Raw genomic sequence first — 23,809 nt, 5'->3', positions numbered from 1 at the left:
CCATATTTAAGCTGCACGTACTTGTTTCAGGCAACTCTTCATCAGGTAGAACCCAAAGACATACACGAGTCAGAGGAGCGTTTGATAAATTAGGAAGAGAAATATTCACATTATGTTTCAATTTATTTGCAGGCGCATTATTATTTGGGCCTTTTTTTGTTGTCAGGGACAAATATATACACCAGACACCAGACTCCGTGCAGGTCGGTTAACTTTGAGGAGCAGTGATGAACCACAAAGCCCAGATAGATGAACGAGCTGGAGAACGGCACCATCCAGTGTCCGCCTACCGACACTAGAACTCCATGTTCATGAAAACATTTCGTACACATTTTTTTTATTTTATTTCTGATTGTTTTTTTCCTTCATAATCAACTCAAACCTTCTCATTTAAATTAGCTTTATTGTCAAATACACTCACCTGATTTCATACACGTTTTCTGATTATATGTAATCTATATATCATTACTTGTGGTGATGATTAGAGATTGGTTGGTATAAACAGTGCTGATGAGACAAACTCCCTTTGTAAAGCCATTTCAGAGACAATTGGTAAATATCTGGATGTCAACAGCCTGTCGAGCATCAGAAAGCTCAAAGATATGGAAATTTGACTTTTTTTTGCATTTGAGTATATAATGCCTTTGATTTAAATGATCCCTTTATGATCCAGTTTGAGTTGCGAGGATAAAGTCCCACTTATTGATCCCACTTATACACCCTCAATTGCAACTGATCTCAACTTGGAAGACAGTAAACAGTCTGTGAGGGTAAACAAAGCAAGCAGACAAAAAAAAGAGAAAACAGAAGAGGGCAGGAATGATGAAAAGGCAAGCACACAAGAATAGAGACAGGATGCTGCAGCTGCACAACGGACAATGTGTCAAAGGAAGAGAGGCCAGTGTATAAACACAGCGGGGCTGATGAGGGACAGGTGAGGCTTAATGTGAGGAAAAGGTGGAACAGACTGAGTGCACCTGGTCGTCAGGTGACAAAGTCGACGTCTGGAAAGTTCCATCAAAAGAGTATTCCTCCAATTTAGCATTGCACGGCTAAAAACATAGCAGACTCACGAAGACTAGAGATCTTTTCTTCTTTATTCCACACGTTGGTGTGCGTGTCGTGCTAGCAGCGGCTAATGTAGCCCCGTCTAAACCCCAGCTGAGCTGGTCAATGCGAGGTTGACACAGAAACAGTCCCGAAATGTTCAGCCCTGACACTCCTCATCGGAGGGGAAAGGTCGAAGGGAAATCACAATTTAAATTGAAGCAGTTTTAATGTTGAAACGTTAAGTCAAGTCACATTCAATACTCATTGTTTTTGTGAGATACACGGGGCAGTAATGTATTTGTGATTCATGGATTCATTCCTTTAATGAAACCTTGAAAAGCATCACATTGTTTGAGTAAATATCAGGTTTTATGAAATATTGCAATGTGGAAAAAAAACCACCTGATGGCATCCGTGGTCCTTTGAACCCGTGTTCCACACCAGCGGCATCGCACTGAATCTGACTTCTGGATAGTCAGACCCTTGATACTGTAGTCAGGCGCCGCGGCTCTAGCTCCTGCCTGGCGCTAGGTGCGGGTGGGGCCAGCTCCGGGACTTGAAGTAGCCCCTCAGTCCTTCCAGGTCCACGGGAGGGAAGTAGGCTCCGATGCGTTTTCTCAGCCACCACTTCCCCTCAGCAGCGCTGGTGCTGCCCGGCTGGCTGAACTTGTATCTGAAATGTTCCCCTCGAACCCACCTGAGGAGGAGGAGGAGGACACGAGGAAACAAAAAGGCATTGGAACCGCCATCATCTGGTCTCATTAAAGCAATTATGACACTATTATTAATATTTGTAACTATAGGTACGCAGTATGTTGTCCAAACAAATTCAGCTACATATTTCAGTTTTTGTATTGCAGCAAAAGCGGGACTATGTGCTTGTTGCTCCACCAGAGGGCGCTATAGCACAGAGAATAACTCATGAGCAGTATGGGTTTGTCATTTGATTGCTGCCAACTTTTTAACAACAGGTAGCAACCAGAGCATGATCATAAATAGGACACACGTTTGCTGAGGTGAGGTTGATGTGGACATGAGGGGCTTTATGCTCTGCAGAAGGCATCTTTTCCCTGCGACTGTGTGCTCTGGGTTCACCTGGGAGGCTCTCTGCCTTGGAAGGGGTCGCCGTCGAGCAGCGAGAGGACCGCGGTGTCGTTGGACAGCAGACGTCCCGCGATGTGGATCACCCACTCGCTCTGCTCGTAGGTCTGCACGGAAACACGGAGACAAGGTGTTAAAAGGAAAGGACGGGGAAATGAGCCAAAGAGAAGGAGACACGGGGTGTGAAAGAGGCGGACATGTGGAGTTAAGGAGGCAGGGAGGGACGGAGGGTGTGGTCAGAGTCTCTGAGACTAAACAATAAAGAATAAGACTGACAGAAGATGAGAAACGGAGAAAAACAGATAGACCGACTATACCAAAAGTCTCCTTATTTTTAGTACATGACACTACTGCCCCCTTGTGGCTTGACACGCTTAATGCCACATAGGAGGATAAACCAGCTAAACTCATTCCTCTATTCCTGTTTTTTCCTAGTTAACTTCATATTGTCAGAGGCAACAGGGTATTTTTCTTTTAATGGAAATCTGACATCTAAAAAGATACTGATTAATGGCATCCATTTTGGCACTAACATCAGCCAAATCCTATGTCCACATACAAAACTACAGCCCAGTGAATAGGATTTGTAGGCCGGTGGTACACTTCACTCCCTACACAACTCCCGCAGCGTCTCACCTGGAAGGCAGCAAACCACATGAGCCAGTCCAGCCGGTAGTGGTACGGTGATACGACGCATGGCCGCCGGTAAACGTCCCCCGGCTTACACAGGAACTGGTACTCCTCCCACAGCGCCTCAGGGTCCTTGGGGTCCTGGCTCAGAGTGCCCTGGAAAATCACCTCGGTACGCTCCTTGGTGATGCTGGACAGAGGGTTGGGGAGGAATCGGGTGAAAGTGGGGACGCGGATTTGTAAAACAACACTAAACGCTTCATAAACCGAGGGGCAGAGGGTAGAAGGCTGCAGAGTGGATGTGTACGTATGCAAGACTGCAGACATGCAGGACACCGTTTAAAAGTGCAGAGGCCTTAACGTGCACAGATTGTGTGTAATGGCAGCAGGAATGTGGCATAATCACTTACTAACACATTTTCAGACCCAGGTTCTGACCATAATAGTTACATTTATTTGAAATGTCCTTCCTCCGCATTGTGGTGGAGTTGCAGCAGGACTAAACTTTTGGAATGGCTCTGAGCAAAACATATATATCTATTTTTTTGATAATAATGGACCTTCAGTTAGCAGCGCTAGAAGATCAAATGAACCCAGCTCTTCCATGAAAACCTTTTTTCTCAGAATTCTGAGGTATTATTCTCTTCAACTCGATAGATTTTTCTTTCCAGGAAAACCTTTCTTAGAATGAGATAATAATCAGAAAAATGACGCATCACATTCATTTCAGCTGCTTTTTTTCAAGCCGATCCACAGATACCTGGTCCGACCTCGCCACCTGAGCGACCCCGTACCTGCCAAAGGCCCCGTAGGTGTTGACGATGCGCAGCGGGTCGAAGGAGGTGTTCATCACCTGCCTGGAACTCAACAGGTTCATCACCACGGGAATGCTCAGGCAGCCAATCAGAACGCCCAAAGAGATGTTCACCACCCGGCGTATCAACATACCTGTAATGCATACAGTATGTACACACACACACACACACACACAAATACAAAGAGTGGCATAGCATGAATCAATGGATAAACTGCAACATTAGTCATCACACTCTGTCTAGACACTGCTCTGCTCTTAAGGCACATTGAAAGTAATTGCAGGTCTTGTTTTGCCTGAGGAAGGCACGACAGCATTTCGTTTACTTTGTAGACTATTAGAGAAATATTGCATCTCACGTTTCCAGTCCACGATTTCAAAATGAGACCGAGGGGCTCAGGGGGAAAACATCAAGGCGACATGTGTGTCAGTGTCTGGCTGGTTTGTGTGCGTGTGAACAGAATTAGTGCTGTTAAGCGTGTCCGTCTGTGTGCGTAATATGTATAAGTGATGACGTCAACACTTCCTCGGTGGAAGAGGTTTGAGCTGTTAGGATCACGGGACGGGCTGGTGTTGACAAATTGAGTCCACGAGTTCCTTCCCTCCCGTGTCTGCCTGCTTATGCCACGCATGTTAAAAGACATCAGCATAGTCACACGGAAACCTTTCGCTGAATGGTCAAATGATTAAAAACGTGCTCACGCAACCAGGTAGAAGCCTGTTTTATATTCAACGTCCTACGACAAAGCAAAGACACTCATGGGTCCCGATGAGACCAATTAGAGAGGGCCGGCTGTTGCTTTCACCACATTGTAAGCGGTGTGTATTGTAAAGATGTAAGCCACATACCATTCACTTCCTGTAAACCATATGGCATACCTGTACTGGCTTCTCAGCTGTCCAATAGCTAATCCCTTTTCTTCCCATAATGCCCTTCCTCCTGTATCCATTAGCCTCGACTGTTAGAGACACCGACACTTTCTTTACTCTGGACCCATTGTGTGCAGTCGCAGAACATGGAAGTTGCTGGTGTACCGCTGCCTCGATCGCTTAGTTAGGTTGTGTTATTGTGGGACTTTGGTGAATCTGATCTAACCTTTAAAAACACCAAAGTCAAACACTAACACTAACTAACTCACCGATCGAGGCAGCGGTACACCAGCAAGAATGTCTGCTTTTGTCAAAGGAGCACATTGTTCAGCTTAAGTGGAGGAGTGACACAATCCCACTTCAAAAACAACCTGAACTATCCCTTTAAACGGCCACTTTGCTTTGTGAATTACTCTCTCACACTAATAACATTTAGGAGTCCTAAAGCTAGGACAGACATGTGCGTTGTTTTGAGGAGTTGTCGCCCTACTTTTGGCCTCAGGTTGTTTGGTGAGTACCTTTGGTGGGTTTGGGGGTGCGTCCAGCTGAAGCCTCGTTCTGCATCTCGAGCACTGCCCCCTTGGCTCCGCCTCGAGAGTAAAACAGGAAGTCCAGCGATGCGTCATCAAAACAGGCCAGACTGGGAACAATGGTCAGCCAGTTAAGGAAACTCAGGTTCCCACTCACTATCAGGACCACCTATAGCACAAGAGACACACAGGTGGTACAGAAAACATCAGAACAAAATAACCGGTGGATTCATTACATTGCATCACTTTAGCAGGATGAGGCAAGTTAGGTACCGACTCATTTTGAGCCATGCAAAATCAACTACAGCAGCATGAGCTCTGACACCCACTGCACATGATTGCGCACGTGATTGCGCGAAAAAGTGCGAGTTACCTGGAACAGGATCTGGACTGCTCCGTTGAACATGCGCATCCGCCGGCCCAAGAAGGTGAAGAGCGGGAAGATGAGCTCGATGAGGTGGTTGGAGAGCGTCTCGAAACGATGAAACCACCACGGGGAGCAGTGCAGGTAGTAGGACATGGGGTTGGGAACTGGCTGGGTCTGGGAGACGGGAGGGAGGACAGTAGTCAGAAAAATGCAAAACCCAGACTTATCTTTAAGCTTCTGATGAGGCCAGAGACGGCGCTTTGCAGCAGCAAGTGTCAGAAAATGAGGGGTTTGTTAATATCATGTCCTTCAATCCGTGGGTTTTAGTACCATGCATTTATGCATAAAAGTTTTAAACCTGTACCAAACATTTGATTAAACGTAGACTTCTTCTACTGCCTTAAAAATGCACGTTTTCTCAGCTTCACTTTGGCGATAAAATATCGCCTGAGCCCAGGATGGAGAGAGGAAACATTTCCATGTCTAAATATAGGTGGAACTTTATGTAAATGAAGGCAACCCCACCTACACACACACACAGACAGACACGCATACAAAAACACTCGCACAGAGCTGTGCAGTGTGCGTGTACGTATGATTAAGTGTGTGTGTGAGAGAGGTGGTTGCACGCAAACCGTGTAATAGCTGGACATGCAAATAGTGTCAGGTGAGGCGGTGAAAAATAAATAGGGCACAGAAATAGGTGGTGTGGAAAAGACAACAAGACACTGGCACACTAGTCTATACTCTTATTGTTTTTGATGGAATGGAAGGAAAAGAAATGGCGAGGCGGAGGGGGGGGGGGGGGGGTATTTAACCTGTAGCTCACCGAACCACCCCTGGACATTTAAGGGCAAGGAGCCTGCAACCTCAGGCGACCAAACAACCCCCACCTGGCCCGCGAGCTAGCTGCGCTACAACAAACAAACCCAAGCAAATAAAACGCCGCCTGTGCCGAAACACACCCAACGCAGGAGGGGATCTGAAAGAGAGCAGTGTGTCAGAAAGGGGGGGTAATAACGCCTCACCTGGCGCCAGCGGCTTTGCGAAAGGCTATTTTCTCTGTTTTCAATCATTGTACAATGAATATCTTTAGACTGTTCATCAGGCAAAACAAAGCATATATAAAAAACAATGAATCAATAAAATAATGACAGAAAACAATCAGTGATTGCAGCCCTGAAGCAAATTATGGTTTCCATTTCCGTGGAAAGCACGAAAGTTCTTTCAGGAAGTCTGAACAGCTGATGATCAGGCTGGTCAGTTTAATCAGTTCATAGCTGCGGCGCGGCACGTACTGCATTTGGCTGGCTAACTCGATAGCATGAAACAGCGCACGCACCTCGTAGTGGTAGTCCATGCAGGTGAGGTCTCTCCAGCATTTGTCGCCTCGGATTTTGATGAGACCCTGAAAAAGACACGAGAATACAAACATACAAGTTTATCACATCAAATAAGCGACCATCAACAGCCCATGAGAAGATCAGATTGCATTCGCTCAAATCCCACAATTACCTGAAATGATCCAAAAGGAATAAAACCTGATTGGGATTCGACTTCCCCTATAGGTGGTGCGTACATGAAAGGAACAGCAGCTATAAACACATTGACCTCTACTAATTAATACCCAGCTATGCTCTGGCACGGTTAGCCAAGACGGAGAAGATGAAGGAGGCATGGTCATTGGTAGATAGGAATCTATAATCCATGTAGATAACCACATCAAAGATGAACACGTTCATGTCATTAAGAGGACATAAAGTAAAAGGAAGGAAGAAGTGAGCTGCAGTGTGGTGCGGGTGACTGTGCCGTTAGTGCGCATTTAAATTAGACCTTCAGAACTACTGTGCATTGACTGTTTGCTAGGAGACCGACTTTAGTTACAGGTTAAGTACTAATCATATGTATGTATGTCAATTGATCCACTTTAAAGTGCCCTCAAAAGTACAACAATGGAATGAAACAAGACGAGGTGGAAACCTAGTATTTGGTTAATGTGCTAAATTGTGGCCAAACTGATACGGGGACACTCAACAGACTCTATAATATTAAAGATTAGTCTGAAATGTTCCGTACTGGTGCCAGTAATATTTGCCCTTAAAGCGTACTGAAGTAGCATATCAAATGATATGGTTATGCTACGTTTGAGGTACTGCTTTAATTTATTAAATTCAATAATATAATTATGCTATTTTTGAACAATTTCTTGAAGTATTCTTGTCCTATCTCAGTCGACAATGCACAGTGGACGGGTGGGAAGCACATGGGGACACTTTGTTTACTTCACTTGGGTCTTGAGCTTCAGCATTCATTCAAAGACAAACTGAAACATGCACTTCAGAACTTGGGACTGGGATTTATCGACTTCCGACTTGACATGAAGTCATGCGACTGTGGTGTTGTTCGTCTATGGCCTTACGTTAGCTTTTCACTTCTGGCGATTGCATTCATCTTCAAAAATCATAAAAGTGTATTTACTGCAGAGCGTATTTTCTGCAATAATCCAAAACCCAATGGCTTTTTGTGTGGAGGGCACCAGTGCGACACCAACTTCCGGGCTGGCCTACGGAAACACGTCATCTCTGAATCTCTAAATGGCGACAGCCAATGGGCAAACTCCATCTCGACCCACCAATGGGGTAACTTCATCTCTCGTTCATGGGTCCGGCCTCACCTTGCTGCGGTCCAGCCAAAAAAGTAGGTTCCATAGCATGTACACTTTCTGCAACAATCCCACAATGCAATGCATCTTATACTTGTTAAAATAACAGCCATGCAAGTGAATGATGTGGATTCATTAGTATCCCCTGTACATGAGTGAGTGTCTATATCCTGAAATATATGTATCCTTATATCTAGGGAGTCGTGAAGGAGTGAACGAGGGAGTGATTTTGGACACAGCCGAGAGTTGCTCCAGGGTACTGGTGAGCTCTTGAAGGTCAGGGCCTAATCATGCGCAAAGGTCAACAATTTTTCAGTCAACATTTAGAAATGAAATATAATCTTTTCCTCTCCGTGCCGTCTTTCTTGGAGTTTTAAGATTTTCAAATATTAATGACAAACTGTTTAATGACAACAAAGTGCCACACATCTAGCAGCCCTTATCAGTGATAAGGGTTAATCCTGCGGTCACATGGCAAAGATAATCTTTTCTTTGTCATTGAGAGAAGACTATTCTGATACTCTGATCATCTGCACGCTACAAAGTGGACAGTCTGCCTTAAAGACCAAAATCTGCAAGAACAAATTGAATCAGCTTGCTGTCTGAACACATCATGAGGTGCACTGGCCTTCAGCACTCAGTCCCACTGACAGAGAGGTACACACAGATAGGCAATAAGCACTAAATACTATACAGGGTGTTAGGATCTGAACACTGTTTCTAAAAATCTGAAGAGAAATGCTTCTGTAGCTCCAGGCCTGTCTTCATTTTGGGGACTTCAATGAAATCACCAACTGAGGTAGATGACACAGGTAATTACCCCCCCCCTTATTATCACAGAATTCATTGGGAAACACTGAATGTGTCCTCAGCTCCAAGCCTGTTTTTCACCAAATGAACTAAATAAAGCTATCCAGGACACGAGACCGTCAATATTGACACATCAGCCGGCCGCACGGAATGCAGAATAAATCATCCGCTAACTCCTGCTAACCAGATTTAGAAAAAACCTTTCACACTGATTACGAGCTTGGCTGTTGACTGCAGCTGCTGGCCGCCGAGATGACGCGGCCGTAGATGTTGCCGATAATCCAATTCAGTCATGAGACCCTGAAATGTCAACAATTACAAGCTGACAGACCTCTGACATGAACAGAGCCCAGAGCTCTGGGGGAAAGGATACCGATGGAGATTTAGCAAATTTCCAGGAAGAACGCTGAGATTTATATTAAGAGAGTAACAAATACTTGTCCACAGTAATTTGATACTAAAATATATACAAACCGGTTGCTAGAAGAAAACAAAAAAGGTAAATTCTCAATGTTCATCACTGAAAGAGGCCATGACAAATTATATACCAATAAGTCACGGTGAGAAGATCACAAGTTCTGTCTTCCGTGCAAACGGAGACTTCGGGAATGGAAATCGAGCAGCAGCGCCGCCATTTTTGGAGGATCTCTGTGTAGATTCAGAGGCAGACTAGGGCAGGTCATGGTTTTGCCATCCCGTAGGGAAAAGAAATTTGGCCTGACATTATCTGTCATCGGTCTTTCTTGTGAATTGTCCGTCATCAGCCCATATAAAGAGCAAAGGAGTGATATATATTACATAACTGAAGGTAGGGAATGACATCAATCCTTACGAATTAGGAGACACAAAAAGGTCAAAGAACCTTGACATTACGGGCATTGATCCCGTGTTTGCAATAGCAATTGAAAAAATGTAATTTAATGTTCAATGTACAGGACCTTCAGATCTACAAGCCAAATGAAAACTACCCAACCATCCGGACCAAGATAAGCTAGCTCATGTTATGGCAACAGAATGCTAACACAGCGTTGGCCAATCATGCATAATAAATATCCCGGTGTCCAGCAAAACCCATAACGTTGAGTTTAGTGTGTCATTGTTTTTCTTCATTCTCACAGCTCCCATCTGCCTTTTTCAGCAAAAGTAGACAGCCGTTATCGGCAAAAACATGAATGCTAATGTTTCTTCACCTCAGGTGGGTGTGAAAATAAGCAACTGTTTCCTAACATGTTCACCATATCAACCCTAAAAGTTGACAATATGTCAAAGTTGTGTTTGCAGCTTGTTTCTGCTGCACCCAAGTAGCCACAAAATCAGTTGGTTTTGTTACTTCAGATTAACTGTAATCATTTCAGATCATTTGATGTTTTGTTTTTTTGTGGTTTAGGAAATCTATTTAGATTTTGTATTTCCAAACATAGGAGAGAAAGACAAATGGGGGAAGGAAAGGATGTTTTTCTTCAAGCTTTTATCCTGGTTTTAGTATTGCAGATAATTCATCTTTGAACATTTGAAAGTATAATCACATTAGAGCAACCATGAAACAAAACTCTTATCCTTATATGCCAGTTATCTACCAGACTGTTCCTTGTAACTTCTCATTGGTTAAAGAGAGGGACACTTGCATTGCAACAGTAAACCAGCACCACTGGACCTCATCATCAACTACACTTGTACCTCAAAGTCAAGGTCACTCCAGATATTTATCATATTAGTCAAGACACACCACTCCATTCCAGTGGGCCAGTTGTCTGCCAACACCCCGGACGAGTTAGTACGCCAGCAACACACGAAATCCCGAAATCAATCCAGTCCGCACTCACAAAACACATTCTCACGCTTACTCTAATCCCAGTTAACACCCCGAACTCCACACCTAGCGTGGCATTTCCGACTGATGGAGTGTTTAATGCAGATGTTCCTGCCAGCAGTGAAATGTGTAATCCAATTCAAAATCTCAGTGCCAGCACTTTAAACAGGAAGCTCGTAAACATTAGCAGAAAAACAGAGAAGTTAATCATTTCACCGTTTCTTCACAAGAAATGTCCTCAGGCAACTCATTCTGTGATTAGTTAAAAGATCAAGACGCCCATATTCACAGGCTTTATTATCTATTAAACAACATGATTCATCCAATAGGTTTTCAGTAAGGCAAAATGAACTCACAGTGGTAAACAGTAAAAACTCTAACCCTAACCCAGCAAGGCTAGCAGTTCTCCCCCACTTCCAATCTTTGTGCTAAGCTAAATCAATGCTAACCACGTTCTGGACATGTCTTTGTACTCGACGAACAAAGATTAAATTGATATGTGCCTTCTTATGTGATCATGAAAAAGCATACAAGCATATCTCCTAAAATGTTTTTCTCCTAGCAAATGCTATGCTATCAGTAAACGGCTAGCAAGTAAAAACAGGTGATTTGTTTTGATTAATTTAGCTTGTTTAAAACTTTTGGCGGCATGTTAGAAATGAAGCCGAGGTAAATATGCTTCGTTCCATTTGAAATTGACGAGATTTCAACTGGAAAACTACCTGAAGTCGGATTTCGGATTCGGAAGCGCATCAAACGGTATAAAAACTAGAGTATTTTGCTGTTAATTAGCGCTTTTGTCTTACTTGCATCTCATTAGATCAGTCAGTACAGTACTGTCCAACGTCTTTCTGTGGACATGTTGCTACGGTGTTTGTGTCAGCTGTACAACTGCGTTAGTATCAACTGTTATTGCTAACAATGGCTAACCTGGCTGGAGCCAAACCCCATAAACCTTTATGACTTGTTGTAGCTACTGGGACGCAGTCAACTCACATGTGAAGTCATTCCAGGTATTCGGAATACTGCAAAAGACTAGAACAGGTCAAATTAAATGCTTCCATTATTATATTTGTTAGGGCTTTACAGGGACAATTAATTCACTGTAGCACTAAGTCCCATTGAGTAGACTGAGAGGCTACCAGCCTTTAGTATGATGAAGAACTTCAGTGACATGGACAGATGGTGAGAGGCTGGGGAGCCTGTAAACAAGCACACTAAAATGTATCACCCAGGCACAATAATTAAATAGCGGAACCACATCTTAAAGGGTTATTGCTACATTGACGTCCACTGAAACCTCAAGCTAATTTATAAAAGAGGAAATAAAAAAAGGTCTATAGGGCTGCATATCCATCTGCACTACTTTCCCGCTCTGCCCTTATGTAAACATGACTCATAATATTTCAGAATATTTACTGTAAGCCACCACGGTCCTATAAAGACCACATTAGCTATACTTTTTCATAGTTTATCGCCCGATTACCCGCAGAGGCTGATGATGCAAACAAGCTGCTGCAGCACAAATCACCAGCTGCTTAATGTCCCAACACAAATCACATGATATACGAACACATTCAGCTAATGGGGACACCAATTCATCTATTAATAAGCAAATACTTCTGTTAGGACTCTTGTTTAGCATATGGTCAGCAGATACTTTTTTTCGATTTTTGCAGCCACATGTTGGAAATTATTATGTTTGGGCAACCTGCTGTGCCAATAGTGTGTGTTTGTGTGTGTGTGTTGGAAGTTCTGTTCTGGTGAGCCAATTCATTCTTGTATGAGGTGGTGCTTTATCTAGCTTAGCAGAGTTTATTATCAAAGGTAACCAAGGAAACAGGAGCATTTGATTCCTTCGATATTAATTGGATACTTTTCCACAACATCTCATTAATGCATTATTTTAGCATTTGTGCTGAATTATTGCAACAGCTGGTTCAAAGGATAAGGGGACGATGCGACTCAAAGCATATGAGCCCATCCCAAGTATTAATATAAGCTACCAATCGTAATGCATTTTGAAAATATGGATGTGACAGAAAAAAGAAGCATCACTTCAAACATTAGCAATCAAAAGCATGTAACCAGAGTGTGACAATTTCTTAGGCACGCTACGAAAAAAGAAACGCTCAACAAACGCGATGGGTGGGCTCATACACCACTGGTTTCCTGCGAGGGGAGGGGTCTTTTGGATTGTGCGCTGACTCATGTCGTCCTCGCAAGCAGAAACTGTGTAGCGGAGACGGAGCAGTGGTGAACCACGGGCTGTCACACAGATAAAGGACTGTGACCAGGGTGGATCAAACACTGAGGGACTGTGGCAGGGGCCGTGCTGTACTTCACTCCGCTGAGCTGCTACACAAGGACACTGTGACGGAGTCTCAGCTCCTCCTGGTCGCCTACAAACTGGAGCTCTCCCACCGTATCATCCTGCAATCTGGAATGGATTTCTATTTGCAAATGCTATTCCTAGGAACGTTCGTTACTCATTTAAGTTTTCACAAAAACACAAAAGACATGTAGCCGAGTAGTTTATTGTGTGACGTCTGGATTTGATTTCCTGACAAACATTCAGAGTTCTGGATGTCTGACATTCTTGCCGGCACTCGAATGCAGCATTGTTACAAATTACGGTGAAAATAAAAAAATGAAAATCTCATTTTGGAAATCCCGCCTAAATCTAATCATCTGAGCGTTCCGTTCCAAAATCTGCTGAATCTTTCTGGGAACAGAAGTATTATGTTATGGGCCAAAAACTCTTTTAGTTCATCATTTCTGTCAACTTAACATTTCCTTCCACCCTTTACAACAGAAATGCAGCCCAGCATACCATAGACGAGGTGACTATGGGGGTTTTCTAACTTTACATCTAAACTCTCACTGACTTTGCATCTTGCTGACTGGTCTCTCCAGTCAAACGGGGCTGAGGCGGTGCCCCCTTGTGTTTTCAGCTCTCCTCGTGGTCCTTGTAGGAAAAACCCTGCTGGATTTGTGGCGACTGCAGTGATTGGCAGATCAAACCGAGTCGGTGGTCTAAAATTCACCATGGAGACTGTCAAACAACCAGACATGTTGTTTAGCCGACCATATATTTGGGTTGGATTTCTAAATACTGGCAGTGTTTTGTAGCAAAGCGCTGCTCCAAAAGAAACGATCTGAAGTCAGGAGGACAAACACTGAAATGCCCAAGGGAATTAAACTGTTGCAAACTGGCTTTATTTCTCCATGTTGGCTTGCTGGATGTACTCAGGTATGCGTGTGTGTGTGTGTGTGTGTGTGTGTGTGTGTGTGTGTGTGTGTGTGTGTGTGTGTGTGTGTGTGTGTGTGTGTGTGTGTGTGTGTGTGTGTGTGTGTGTGTGTGGTGTGTGTAAAGTACATGCCTTTCTGTTTAGACTGGACTATTATTAATGTCTGTGCAGGGTCTCCCCACAGGAAATGTGTAAGTCGAGGTGCTGGTGGCAGTGAATGGTTTTTAGGAATAAGACACGTTCTGAGTCAACTCCAATCAATTATGTCTTATTGTGTTTGACAAGTTAAAACGGCTGCTTTGCAAAAAAAAATTAGTTTTTAAATCATCCAAAAATGATATCATTGCATCCAAACAGTCTCTTGTTTCGGTCCGAGAGATGCAGCGTACCTGTGTGTGTAACTGTAAAGGGCTTTACTCACAGCTCCCAGCATGATGCGAACGATGAGCCATCTGAAGGTCCAGATGCAGATGAGGGAGGGGGGGCAGCGGCGGGGGACCTGGGACAGAGTCCACACCGGACACAGGAAAATGGCCAGAAATCCCGTCTCCAACAGCTGGCTCTCCCAACCTGGACAAATAATCAGAGCGTCATTTGTAAAAGTTCCTCTAAACTACAATTTGTCACAGAGCAAATGAAGCTTAATGCTATTAGCTGCACACAGAACACTCAAGCTAAACCACAGACATGGATTTTTCTTTTTTGGCTACGAGTTGTTCATAGCTCATAGCAGAACATGATATACTGTAAGTAAACAGGTTGATTCTATGGTAAACACTGGTGGACGGGCTTTTTTACACAGCACACTTTGCTTGGAGCTGCTAAAAACAGTTAATCATTACAAACGTGGTACTAGCGTATGTTAACATTATTGCCTGAGACCTAAATGCTCATGTCAGTTGGATAATGTGCTTGCAATGACAACGCACATGCTGATGTTTAGCAGGTATGATAGAAGCTTGCTAGCATTTGCTAATAAGATGGCGCCGGAAAACCAACGTTTTTACATTCATCAGTCGTTAGGATACATCCTGTAGAAACAATGAATGTCCGTACAAGATTTTACACTGATCCATCTAGTAGATGTGGAGATATTTCATATGATAAGTGAACTCTTTGACCTGCTGGTGGCGCTAGATGAAAGGTCAAAGATCACCAGAACCAGTAGGCGTCATCCTCTGGGGACCATGAATGTCTGTATAGAGATCCACTGCCATCTTTAAAAACAGTTGAAATATTTCAGCCTGGTCCAAAAGTGTTGGACCAACGGCCATGCTGCTAGCTTGGCAAGAAATCACACTAGAAGTGATGAGCAGAATGGAAAGTTTGAAATCTGCAGTTTGATTACAACCGAGCAAACTTCATCTGCTGATGACGACCATGTTATATGGTCAAAAGATGATTTAACTTGCACAATTTCTGTCAAGCATGCTATTCCAGAGACTAATGTCCCTATGAAGCAAAGCAAACATGTCCTCTGGTTTTTAAGTCTAGACTTGGAAACAATTGTTGGAGCTTAAGTCTGCAGACTTAAAGCTGCACTGTCAGCTACAGGGTGATAATAGGTCCAAAAGAAAACAGGGAGTGAGGGTGGAAGACAGTGAGAGTGAGAGAAGAAGAGAAGAAAAAAATAAATAAGACGTTTTTGAAAAAGAGAAACAGAAGCCACAATCCCCAACCACAGACATTGGCCCGGCGTCTGACTACAAAGTGTCATTAACCAATCACAGAGCTGCCACTGACCTCGCCACTTATCTGGGCCGGAGCCCTACGTACCACCTCCTATTTATACTTTCCTTTCTGCCCCCCCCCCCTCCTCCTCTTTATTACTAAGTTCATGAGAGTTTATTGGGTTCACTGTGTAAATAGGCACTGGCCTGCACATCAGTAAAGCAGCATTCTGTCAGCGACTGCGTTTTAACCAAAGAACTGTCTGTGAACTTTTTGGGGAACAATCATGAGAAAGCTGAGTGTGTCAGAAGCATAAGTATAAAGCAGATTCATGCTGTGATTGAGCTGTTTTTATTTTTAATCTTTGAGGTTAATTCCCAAGAAAATCATACAATCCTACTTGAATTAAATAATAGGATGGGATATATATATATATATATATATATTTTATATGTTTCTATAGACACACTAAAATTATATCCAAACCTGAGCGTCTCACATAAATGCTTTCCCTTAATTTCACGACTTCTATTTAATGTGGAGGAAGAAAGGAAGCGGTCCTGGATTTTGTGTTACGGGTGAAAGCTTCGAGGCACTTGGTGTCGACCGTGTTGTTCACTTACCGAAGGAGTACCTAGAAAGAGAAGAAAACAAAAGGAGACGGCAATATTTAAAAAAAAAAAAAGAATCTGACATTTTATAACCTAATAAAGTTATTATGGTAAACCTAGTGGTATACATAGAGTTCTTGTTACAGTTTGTCATCCACATATAATCCCAGTTTAAGTTGGTGTACGTCCCAGACTCACCACAGCTGTCCCACGCTGACCAGGGAGTGGTAAAGCACCCACAGCGTGACCATGACCACCATATTGGCCATTCCCGTCACGAGGACGAACGCAGACAGCGCCATCCCCCCCAGGGCGATGCCATCCAGGTTGGCATCCATGTCGCTCCAGTCTAAGAGCCAGAGGACGGAGGGCGTGTAGGCGAAGGCGGCCGGGCCTATCCTTCCTCCCACGTAGCGCTTCACGCTGTTCAGGTAGGTCTTGCACGGCATTAGGCCACGCTCGCCTATCAGCTGCTTGTTCTGGTTGTACGCGACGCTGAACGCCACCACTGCAGAGAAGAGAGGAGACAGATTCCGTGATTCATTCAATTCATGCTTGGTCACGTCTCCTGTATCGAGGCAAATCTGAGGTCAGAAGAGGGTCAAATTAAAGAGAAATTGAGCTGCGTTTTGTGGATGATGTCATTCTGGCTTCACTGGACCGTGACTCTGTAATCATTTTCTGCTGAGTGGGTGAGATGTGGTCGGGTGGACGATCAGCTACAGCAAGTCAGAGAACGTGGTTTTACCCATGCAAAACATAACTGATCTGTCTAGGTCATGGAAACACAGGAAAGCTGCTGGGATTCCTAAACAGGAAGTTCATTTGCACTGAGCGTTGAGATGGTTTGCCCACAAACGTAAGACCCCAGGCGGCATATCGTTCAAGGGCCTCGGGCATTATTGATTGGGAGGAGACTACAGTACAAACCTTGGACACCGTGGAGGGATTTGCATCTTCTAGCTGGCCAGGGAGCACAGGAATACCCCAAACGAGGAGGTGGAGGAATGCTAACATCCTCACACTATTTCATGTAAATGCAGGACTTCTGCAGTGGGGTTTTACTACTTTACCTAAATAAATACAGACCGAGTGGTGCACTTTTAACATTGAACAACATTGGGACAGGTGACAGCTTCAACTGAAGATAGTAAGCCACCATTTCTACACCAGCACACTAACAGGAGAATACGAGCAAAGAGCTAACTTATTAACTAGCTAGCTATAACTAAAATAACGACTCCGCATCTCTTGTGGACTTTAGCTGAAATGACTCACTGCTACTGAGCGCCTCACCAGTAACGTTAAACGTCAACGTGCTTACAGTAAATAAAGGCGACGGAGCGCAGCAGCACGACCCGAGTGAGCCAGTAAGTCCCAGTCTGTAACGACCGGGGTCCCTTTTCTTCCTCCGTGTCCTCGCTGCTGTCCGCTCCATGCTCCTCGCTGCTGTCGGCACACTTTGCCTCCGTCTTTCTGCTGTCAACACGTCTCTTCCTCACGGAGGTCTCACAAGCGCCACTGGTGGCCGCCATGTTTGCGGGGCTCCACGGTCACGTGACTACTACAACGCGGAAGTGCTTTGTAATAATAATAATAATAATAATTAATATTATTAAATTAAAGATAATAAAATCATCATTATTAGTATTAGTATTGGTATTATTAGCATTTCTTGCAATTGAAATTATAACGGAATAAATTAGATGAAGAATGAAGAAAAAATGGGATAATTGAAAAACTCTGTCTGTTGTAATAATATAAATAAATAATATAATAATAATATTAATAGGCATTGACCGGATTTTAATTTTAGACTTGCTCAAGATGGAGCCAAATTAAAGTACTTATTTATACTGTTGCAAGGTCTAGTGTATTAATGTATAATACATTGTGAGATCATCTTTTGTATATAAGAAATACAATAAAGAAATAAAGAAATACTCACTATATAGGCCTACGTATATTTAGAAGAATACTTTATATTATTTGTCTCTTAAGTGTAGTGAGGTAGGCCTAGATGTGTTTATCATAAAATAACACAACATTGAAATACTTAAGCAAAATACTAAATTTCTGTCTCTGAACGTGGAGAAATCAAACCCAGTTCGAATTGCTGGTATCTGAACCACCATACAATTTTGCTTTACATTTTCAATGTAATATTGACTCTCAACAAAATCTGCCTCCTCCTGCTCCGATAAGGCAAACTAGGAGGAACTGTGGTTGTACAATTTTGCAAAAGCCAATGGGACACGAGGGGTGGAGAGATGCACGTGGGCTAGAAAAGAAAGTACTAAAGGGAAAATATAAACTGGTCAAACTCTGCCCAACTGTGGCGGAGGACGCAGAGGGGAATAGTTCAAGACGAGAGATTTTGGATATATCGTGATTTTGGGGTGAAACAGTCTTCCTGCGGAGCCGTGCGCATTTACGCACTTGGAGAGTTCCTCGGGAATCGAGCCACCAAGCAACGTTTTACCCGCCAAGAATGACGGAAGAGAGCAGGTCCTTCACGGACCATCCCTGCAGTCCAGCAGGCAGCGACAGCTCTGTTTCCCCCCGGCATGAAGCTGAATCAGAGTCGCCGACCTCTCCGGCGGGGTCCGACGCGCGGGAGGCAGCGCGCCCGCCCGAGATTACGCCCAAAACGGAGAGCGGCGCGGAGGCTGAGCGCTTCCCCGCCTGTATCCGCGACGCCGTGTCGCAAGTGCTGAAGGGTTACGACTGGTCGCTCTTACCGGTGCCCTCTTATGGGGAGAGAGGGCTGAAGAGCAAACCCCGCGTGAAACGGCCGATGAACGCGTTCATGGTTTGGGCGCAGGCGGCGCGGAGGAAGCTGGCGGACCAGTATCCTCACCTGCACAACGCGGAGCTCAGCAAGACGCTGGGCAAACTGTGGCGGTGGGTCCTGAATCTACACAACAGAGTCTCAACTTCAACTAAAGAGCACTTAGTATTTCATGCATCTAACTGTATTAATGAAGGTATTAAGCATTGAAATGATCCCACTTAATTGGCCGAAATGTTGCACAACTGCAATAAAAAAATGTATTAGAAAGTTAGAACGCATACAGAGAGTGTTTTTTTTTTAAATGAAAATAAAAATGAAAAAAACATAGTTTGCCCTGAAAACTGTATGTGAGTATAATTAGCTAAGTGCCCTTTAAGTATCAAAAGTAAAAGTACTCATAATACAGAAAAAAGACCCTATATGTGATATACTATATCCTATTTTGGGATTATTATTACTGATGCATTGATGTGTACGTAGCATTTTTCTGTCACTGCATGGGACTAATTCTAACTATTTTTACACACTCTTGGGTAGTTAATCTATGGCATCACACTGTATTCGCTCATCATATGTGTCGTGTGTTAAGTCTCGATCTGTTAGATAGTGGAGTAAATTAATGAATGGTGGTGAGGTAAAGAGCACATGTGCAAGAAATGTCACGAAGTAATAAGAGGGATTCTTATTTCTCATTTCCGGTCTGGTATTCAAGAGAATCCAACAGTGAACACGGAACACATGGCAACATGTGTACTGTATTGCATATGGCCTCTGCACTTGCTGGTGTTTAAAAGGACCTTTTAATAATCCGATGACTCTCTTCCTCAGACTCCTCTCTGAAACAGAGAAGCGTCCCTTCGTTGAGGAGGCCGAGAGGCTGAGGATGCAGCACAAGAAAGACTATCCGGACTACAAGTACCAGCCTCGGAGACGCAAGACCACCAAACCCGGGCAGGGGGACTGTAAGCCCGGACTGGTCCAGCAGCAGAAGCAGCAGCAGCAGGGCTTGTGTAAGACAGAACCAGGGGGGGGCAGGCTGGCTGGCACGGGGGAAGTGCACCATCATTACCAACCAGACAGGACAGGTTAGATGACTACCCTTTTTAAAAGTGCAGGTGTTGCCACTTAATATTATTTTTTTATACCTTTATTGCTTCAGTACAGAAATAGTGATCGGTGCTTTCTTTGGTTGTGGTTTCCAGGTCAGTCTCATGGACCTCCAACACCTCCCACCACCCCAAAAACCGACCTCCACATGGGGAGCAAACAGGAGGGCCTGCGGCCCGTGGACAGCAGCTCCGGCTCCGCCCCCCCCACCGGCCGCCAGAACATTGACTTCAGCAACGTGGACATGTCAGAGCTCAGCACCGACGTCATCAGCACCATCGGTGGATTCGACGTGCACGAGTTCGACCAGTACCTCCCCCCCAACAGCCACGGCTACGCTCTCCTGACCCCGCCAGACGGCGCCCACGGACACGGCAACCCCCCGCCGGGATCCTTCATCCCGCCCGGCATCCATTCCCACTCCCACAGCATCCCCACTTGGACACCCAAGAGTGGGAGTTCCACTGGTACGCCGCCATCGTCCTCGTCCGGCCACAAACTTCAGATTAAAACCGAGCAGATGAGCCCGGGTCACTACAGCAGCTCCTCCTCCTCCTCCACTCCGCCGCCGCCGCCACAACCCGAGTACACGTCCCTCGGCTCCTCCGCTTCCCCCTCCTCATCCTCCGCCAACCAATCCGACTACACTGACCTCCAGAGCTCCAGTATCTACAGCGCCTTCTCCGGGTACCCTGCCAGTCTGTATCAGTACCCGTACTTTCACTCCTCTCGCAGGCCTTATTCCGCACCGCTTATCAACAGCCTGGCCTTGGCGCCGCCTCCGCACAGTCCTCCCTCTGGCTGGGAGCAGCCTATCTACACAACACTCAGCAGGCCTTGAAGAGGAGGAAACCCCCCCACCCCCCCCCCCTCAAGTGTTTGGTTATATGGACAAAAACTTGAATGACTACTCAGATCGGGGCAGAACAGTAGCCCGCTTTCATGACTTTGAAGAGATTTGATGACTTGAAAGAGTTCATTCCTGAAGGTTTTGAGTGTGGATTTCTGAAGGACATGCAGCGCTGATATCTGTTGGGCCAAAGCTTCATATTGTGCGTCAATAGATTAGTTACATTTGTTCATTTCCATGGAAAGCAATTCAAGAGATTAACAAAGATTCTCTCTTGTGAGTGAAAAAGGACTGAGGCGTGACGTTTAAAACCTGCACTGGACACGAAAACGTTCCATCTGAACTCCACACTAATGAGATTTTGGGATGTGAGCAGCACCTATTTAAGACGGGGCGTTTCAGGTTTAGGAGCAGTTTTTTCCACCGAAAGAGCACAAGTGTTTCTTTACCCTGACCTTCACATCGACGGGGTTCAAAGCCAATGAATGTGTTCCTTTTCCTTTTTCCTTTTATTGGGCAGAATTATGTAAAGGGGCCTGCAGGAAAGTGTATTTTATTGAACCGTATAGAGGCGGAAGGATTGTGTCTTCTTCTAAGCAATGTAGGATATCTGATCAAAAAAATTAAAAAAAGATTGCAATTGTTTGACATTTTGGGAAACACACTTATGTACACTTTTCGTGCCGATACTTCGATGGGAAGATTGATACCACTCAGGCCCAGCATGTGATCATTATCTGTGGGTTCATCACTACGAGCGACCCCTTTCGCTTTGTTTTCACATTGTCATTTGATACATTATTAAAACAAATACAAATTATAGCCGCTTTAAGCTCTCTAATTAATCCATAAAATGTAGTCTTAACCTGAACCTAAACCCAAAGTCTAAATCCAATTTGGGGGTGAAATGGAGCTCATGTACAACCTCTCAAAACACTTTGTCTTGCTGGTATTATGAGATCATGTGTATGGCTTACCCATCCCGGTTATATATCGGAAAATTGTAGCTCTCAACATTACAGAGGCGCTAAAATAAAGGAATGCAAGGGTCAAGAGTCCCGCCGCTCGGCAGACAGTACACATTTCAAATCGGACGTTCTTGCTCCTGCCGCCGACCTGTCCCTCTCTCCTGCTGCATTACCAGTTGGTTTCCAATCCAGCAGCTGCTCCTGCTGGGTTTCCTGTGCGGAGATTAGCTAATTTCACAGTCGCAGCTCCGGTCGGGGGTGTCGGCTGCGGGGGCCCTTGACGGGACGGGACAGCTGGATTTCGGGTTTCCACGTACCATAACAAGAAATGCTCCGTTGATTTATGGCACAGAAAGAAGAAGAAGAAGAAGAAAAAAAGCATTGACCCGTTGGCATGAATCCAGTCGGACTGTTTTTAAATATATCTAAAGGGTTAACACTCTAATAACTCATAATAGTGTGTAATCCCCAAATGGTTCGAACATAGAACCCCCCCCCCCCTTCCCAAATAAATAAATAACCTGAGGCAGCAGCTTTGCTATTCATGAATGTTTGCTACACGTGCCGGCACCTCACCGACCACATTATCTTCAGGACAAACAAGGTGGCTGCTGTCCCAACCGCTTTTAAAACACTTCCTGTGTGGGTCCCCCACCTGCCTGCTGCAGCTCAGTGCCTCACTGTCTGGGGCAGTTTACCGCGACAACCTGGGTTGCCAACGTCAACAAGACGGGCCAGACAGAGGCAACATTGACTTTCCGCGCAATTCCGTGAGGCCCCCGGAGCCAGCGTGTGGAAGTTTTGTCGTAAGAGTGTGGCGAGATCATCAGGTGACATTTTTACAGCAGCAGACCAGTTCGCACTCTCCACACGTGGTGATGTCGTTGAGCAGGTGGCTGATGAGCGCCATCTGCTGGGACATAGAATAAGTGAACCCAGTTGGGCCTTTACAGAAAACACACACAGGAGTGCTGCACCTTATGCAGTTTTGCTTTGTGGACTTTTGTTATTTATTCACGTCTTTTTTCCTTAAAATAAAAAAATAAATAGTTTAACATGTTGGGAACTTCACCTATATCCTTTCTATTTCTGGGTTTGTTAGAAAATCAATCCCACTCCCAAATCTGTGCATTATGGAGGCGGAGCCAGAAGGCGATTAGCTTAGCATAGCATAGATCATATGCCTACCAGTGCCTCTAAAGCTCACTAAATAACACATATCTTGGAGAGTACTACTGCAGCATATGTGTGTGTGGGGAAAAAAAGGTGTATAAAGACTCGTGGCTCCAGAAGATCCCTGAAGTCTAATGACTAAAAGTTTATATATATTTCTTTTTTTAAAGAAAAGTACCTGGTGGCTTGAAATCAGTAAGAGGTGAGTTTACCAGACCTGCTCCTCACCTCTGCTTGAGACTTGCACTACACTTGCATCACACACCTGATCCTCTGTCTGCGGTTGAGTTGCATTGTGGGTAATGCGGGTGCCAGGCTTTGACGGGGAAGAAGAATGTGTGGAAAAAGACAGACGATATCTCTGATCCTGCTGCGTCGTTTATAATACTGAAAAAAAAGATATATTACTGTCCATTGTAAGTCTGACGTTACAGGAGCCCCTTGTTAATGCAGACATGACAGTGACTCTACTCCTCATCTAACCACAATGCCTTATTGTCCTGTCACCTGTCTGTGCCAGTGTTGTCCGGTGAGAGAACTCCCATTTGGAAGCAACAGAAGAGCTCCACCCGCTGGATAAATGCACGTAACTGCACTTTCAGTACAGGGTTTAAAAGGATCATGTATAATTATTTCAACTTGGGTGATACACCCGAATAATCAACCTACCCGGAGTTAAAAAAGTATCACATTTGTACAGTATGGAGCCTTAAAGGTGACACCGATATGCAGGAAAAAAT

At 44.5% G+C, this 23,809-nt stretch overlaps 2 protein-coding genes across 2 annotated transcripts; one reads left to right on the top strand and one right to left on the bottom strand.

Annotated features, from left to right (window-relative positions):
* Nucleotides 1-203: 203 nt before the first annotated feature.
* lmf1 (lipase maturation factor 1) lies at nt 204-17,713 on the bottom strand. Its single transcript, XM_079182820.1, has 11 exons — nt 17,502-17,713; nt 16,376-16,685; nt 16,190-16,200; nt 14,317-14,465; nt 6,705-6,770; nt 5,369-5,536; nt 4,984-5,164; nt 3,576-3,729; nt 2,788-2,971; nt 2,146-2,258; nt 204-1,747 (listed from the first exon to the last, which is right to left on the bottom strand). The coding sequence occupies exons 1-11, from the start codon at nt 17,710-17,712 to the stop codon at nt 1,561-1,563; spliced, it is 1,734 nt and encodes a 577-aa protein (XP_079038946.1). The 5' UTR covers nt 17,713; the 3' UTR covers nt 204-1,560.
* Nucleotides 17,714-18,668: 955 nt separating this feature from the next.
* sox8a (SRY-box transcription factor 8a) lies at nt 18,669-20,919 on the top strand (the record flags this gene model as incomplete). The annotated part of the gene is made up of 3 exons (XM_079183029.1): nt 18,669-19,081; nt 19,800-20,056; nt 20,174-20,919. The coding sequence occupies 3 exons, from the start codon at nt 18,669-18,671 to the stop codon at nt 20,917-20,919; spliced, it is 1,416 nt and encodes a 471-aa protein (XP_079039155.1).
* Nucleotides 20,920-23,809: the final 2,890 nt, after the last annotated feature.

This window comes from Pholis gunnellus (assembly GCF_910591455.1).
Source record: "Pholis gunnellus genome assembly, chromosome: 21".
NCBI lineage: Eukaryota > Metazoa > Chordata > Actinopteri > Perciformes > Pholidae > Pholis > Pholis gunnellus.
This window is presented reverse-complemented; position numbering and strand designations above follow the sequence as displayed.

Excerpts from the sequence above, each read along its gene's own strand:
- lmf1 (XM_079182820.1), bottom strand. The coding sequence starts at position 17,712 with ATGGCGGCCACCAGTGGCGCTTGTGAGACCTCCGTGAGGAAGAGACGT. Across the intron at positions 6,771-14,316 it reads TTCGCATCATGCTGGGAGCT|GGTCTCATCAAAATCCGAGG; the intron begins GTGAGTAAAGCC and ends TGTCTTTTTCAG. Across the intron at positions 2,259-2,787 it reads TGTGGTTTGCTGCCTTCCAG|ACCTACGAGCAGAGCGAGTG; the intron begins GTGAGACGCTGC and ends GTTTCCGTGCAG.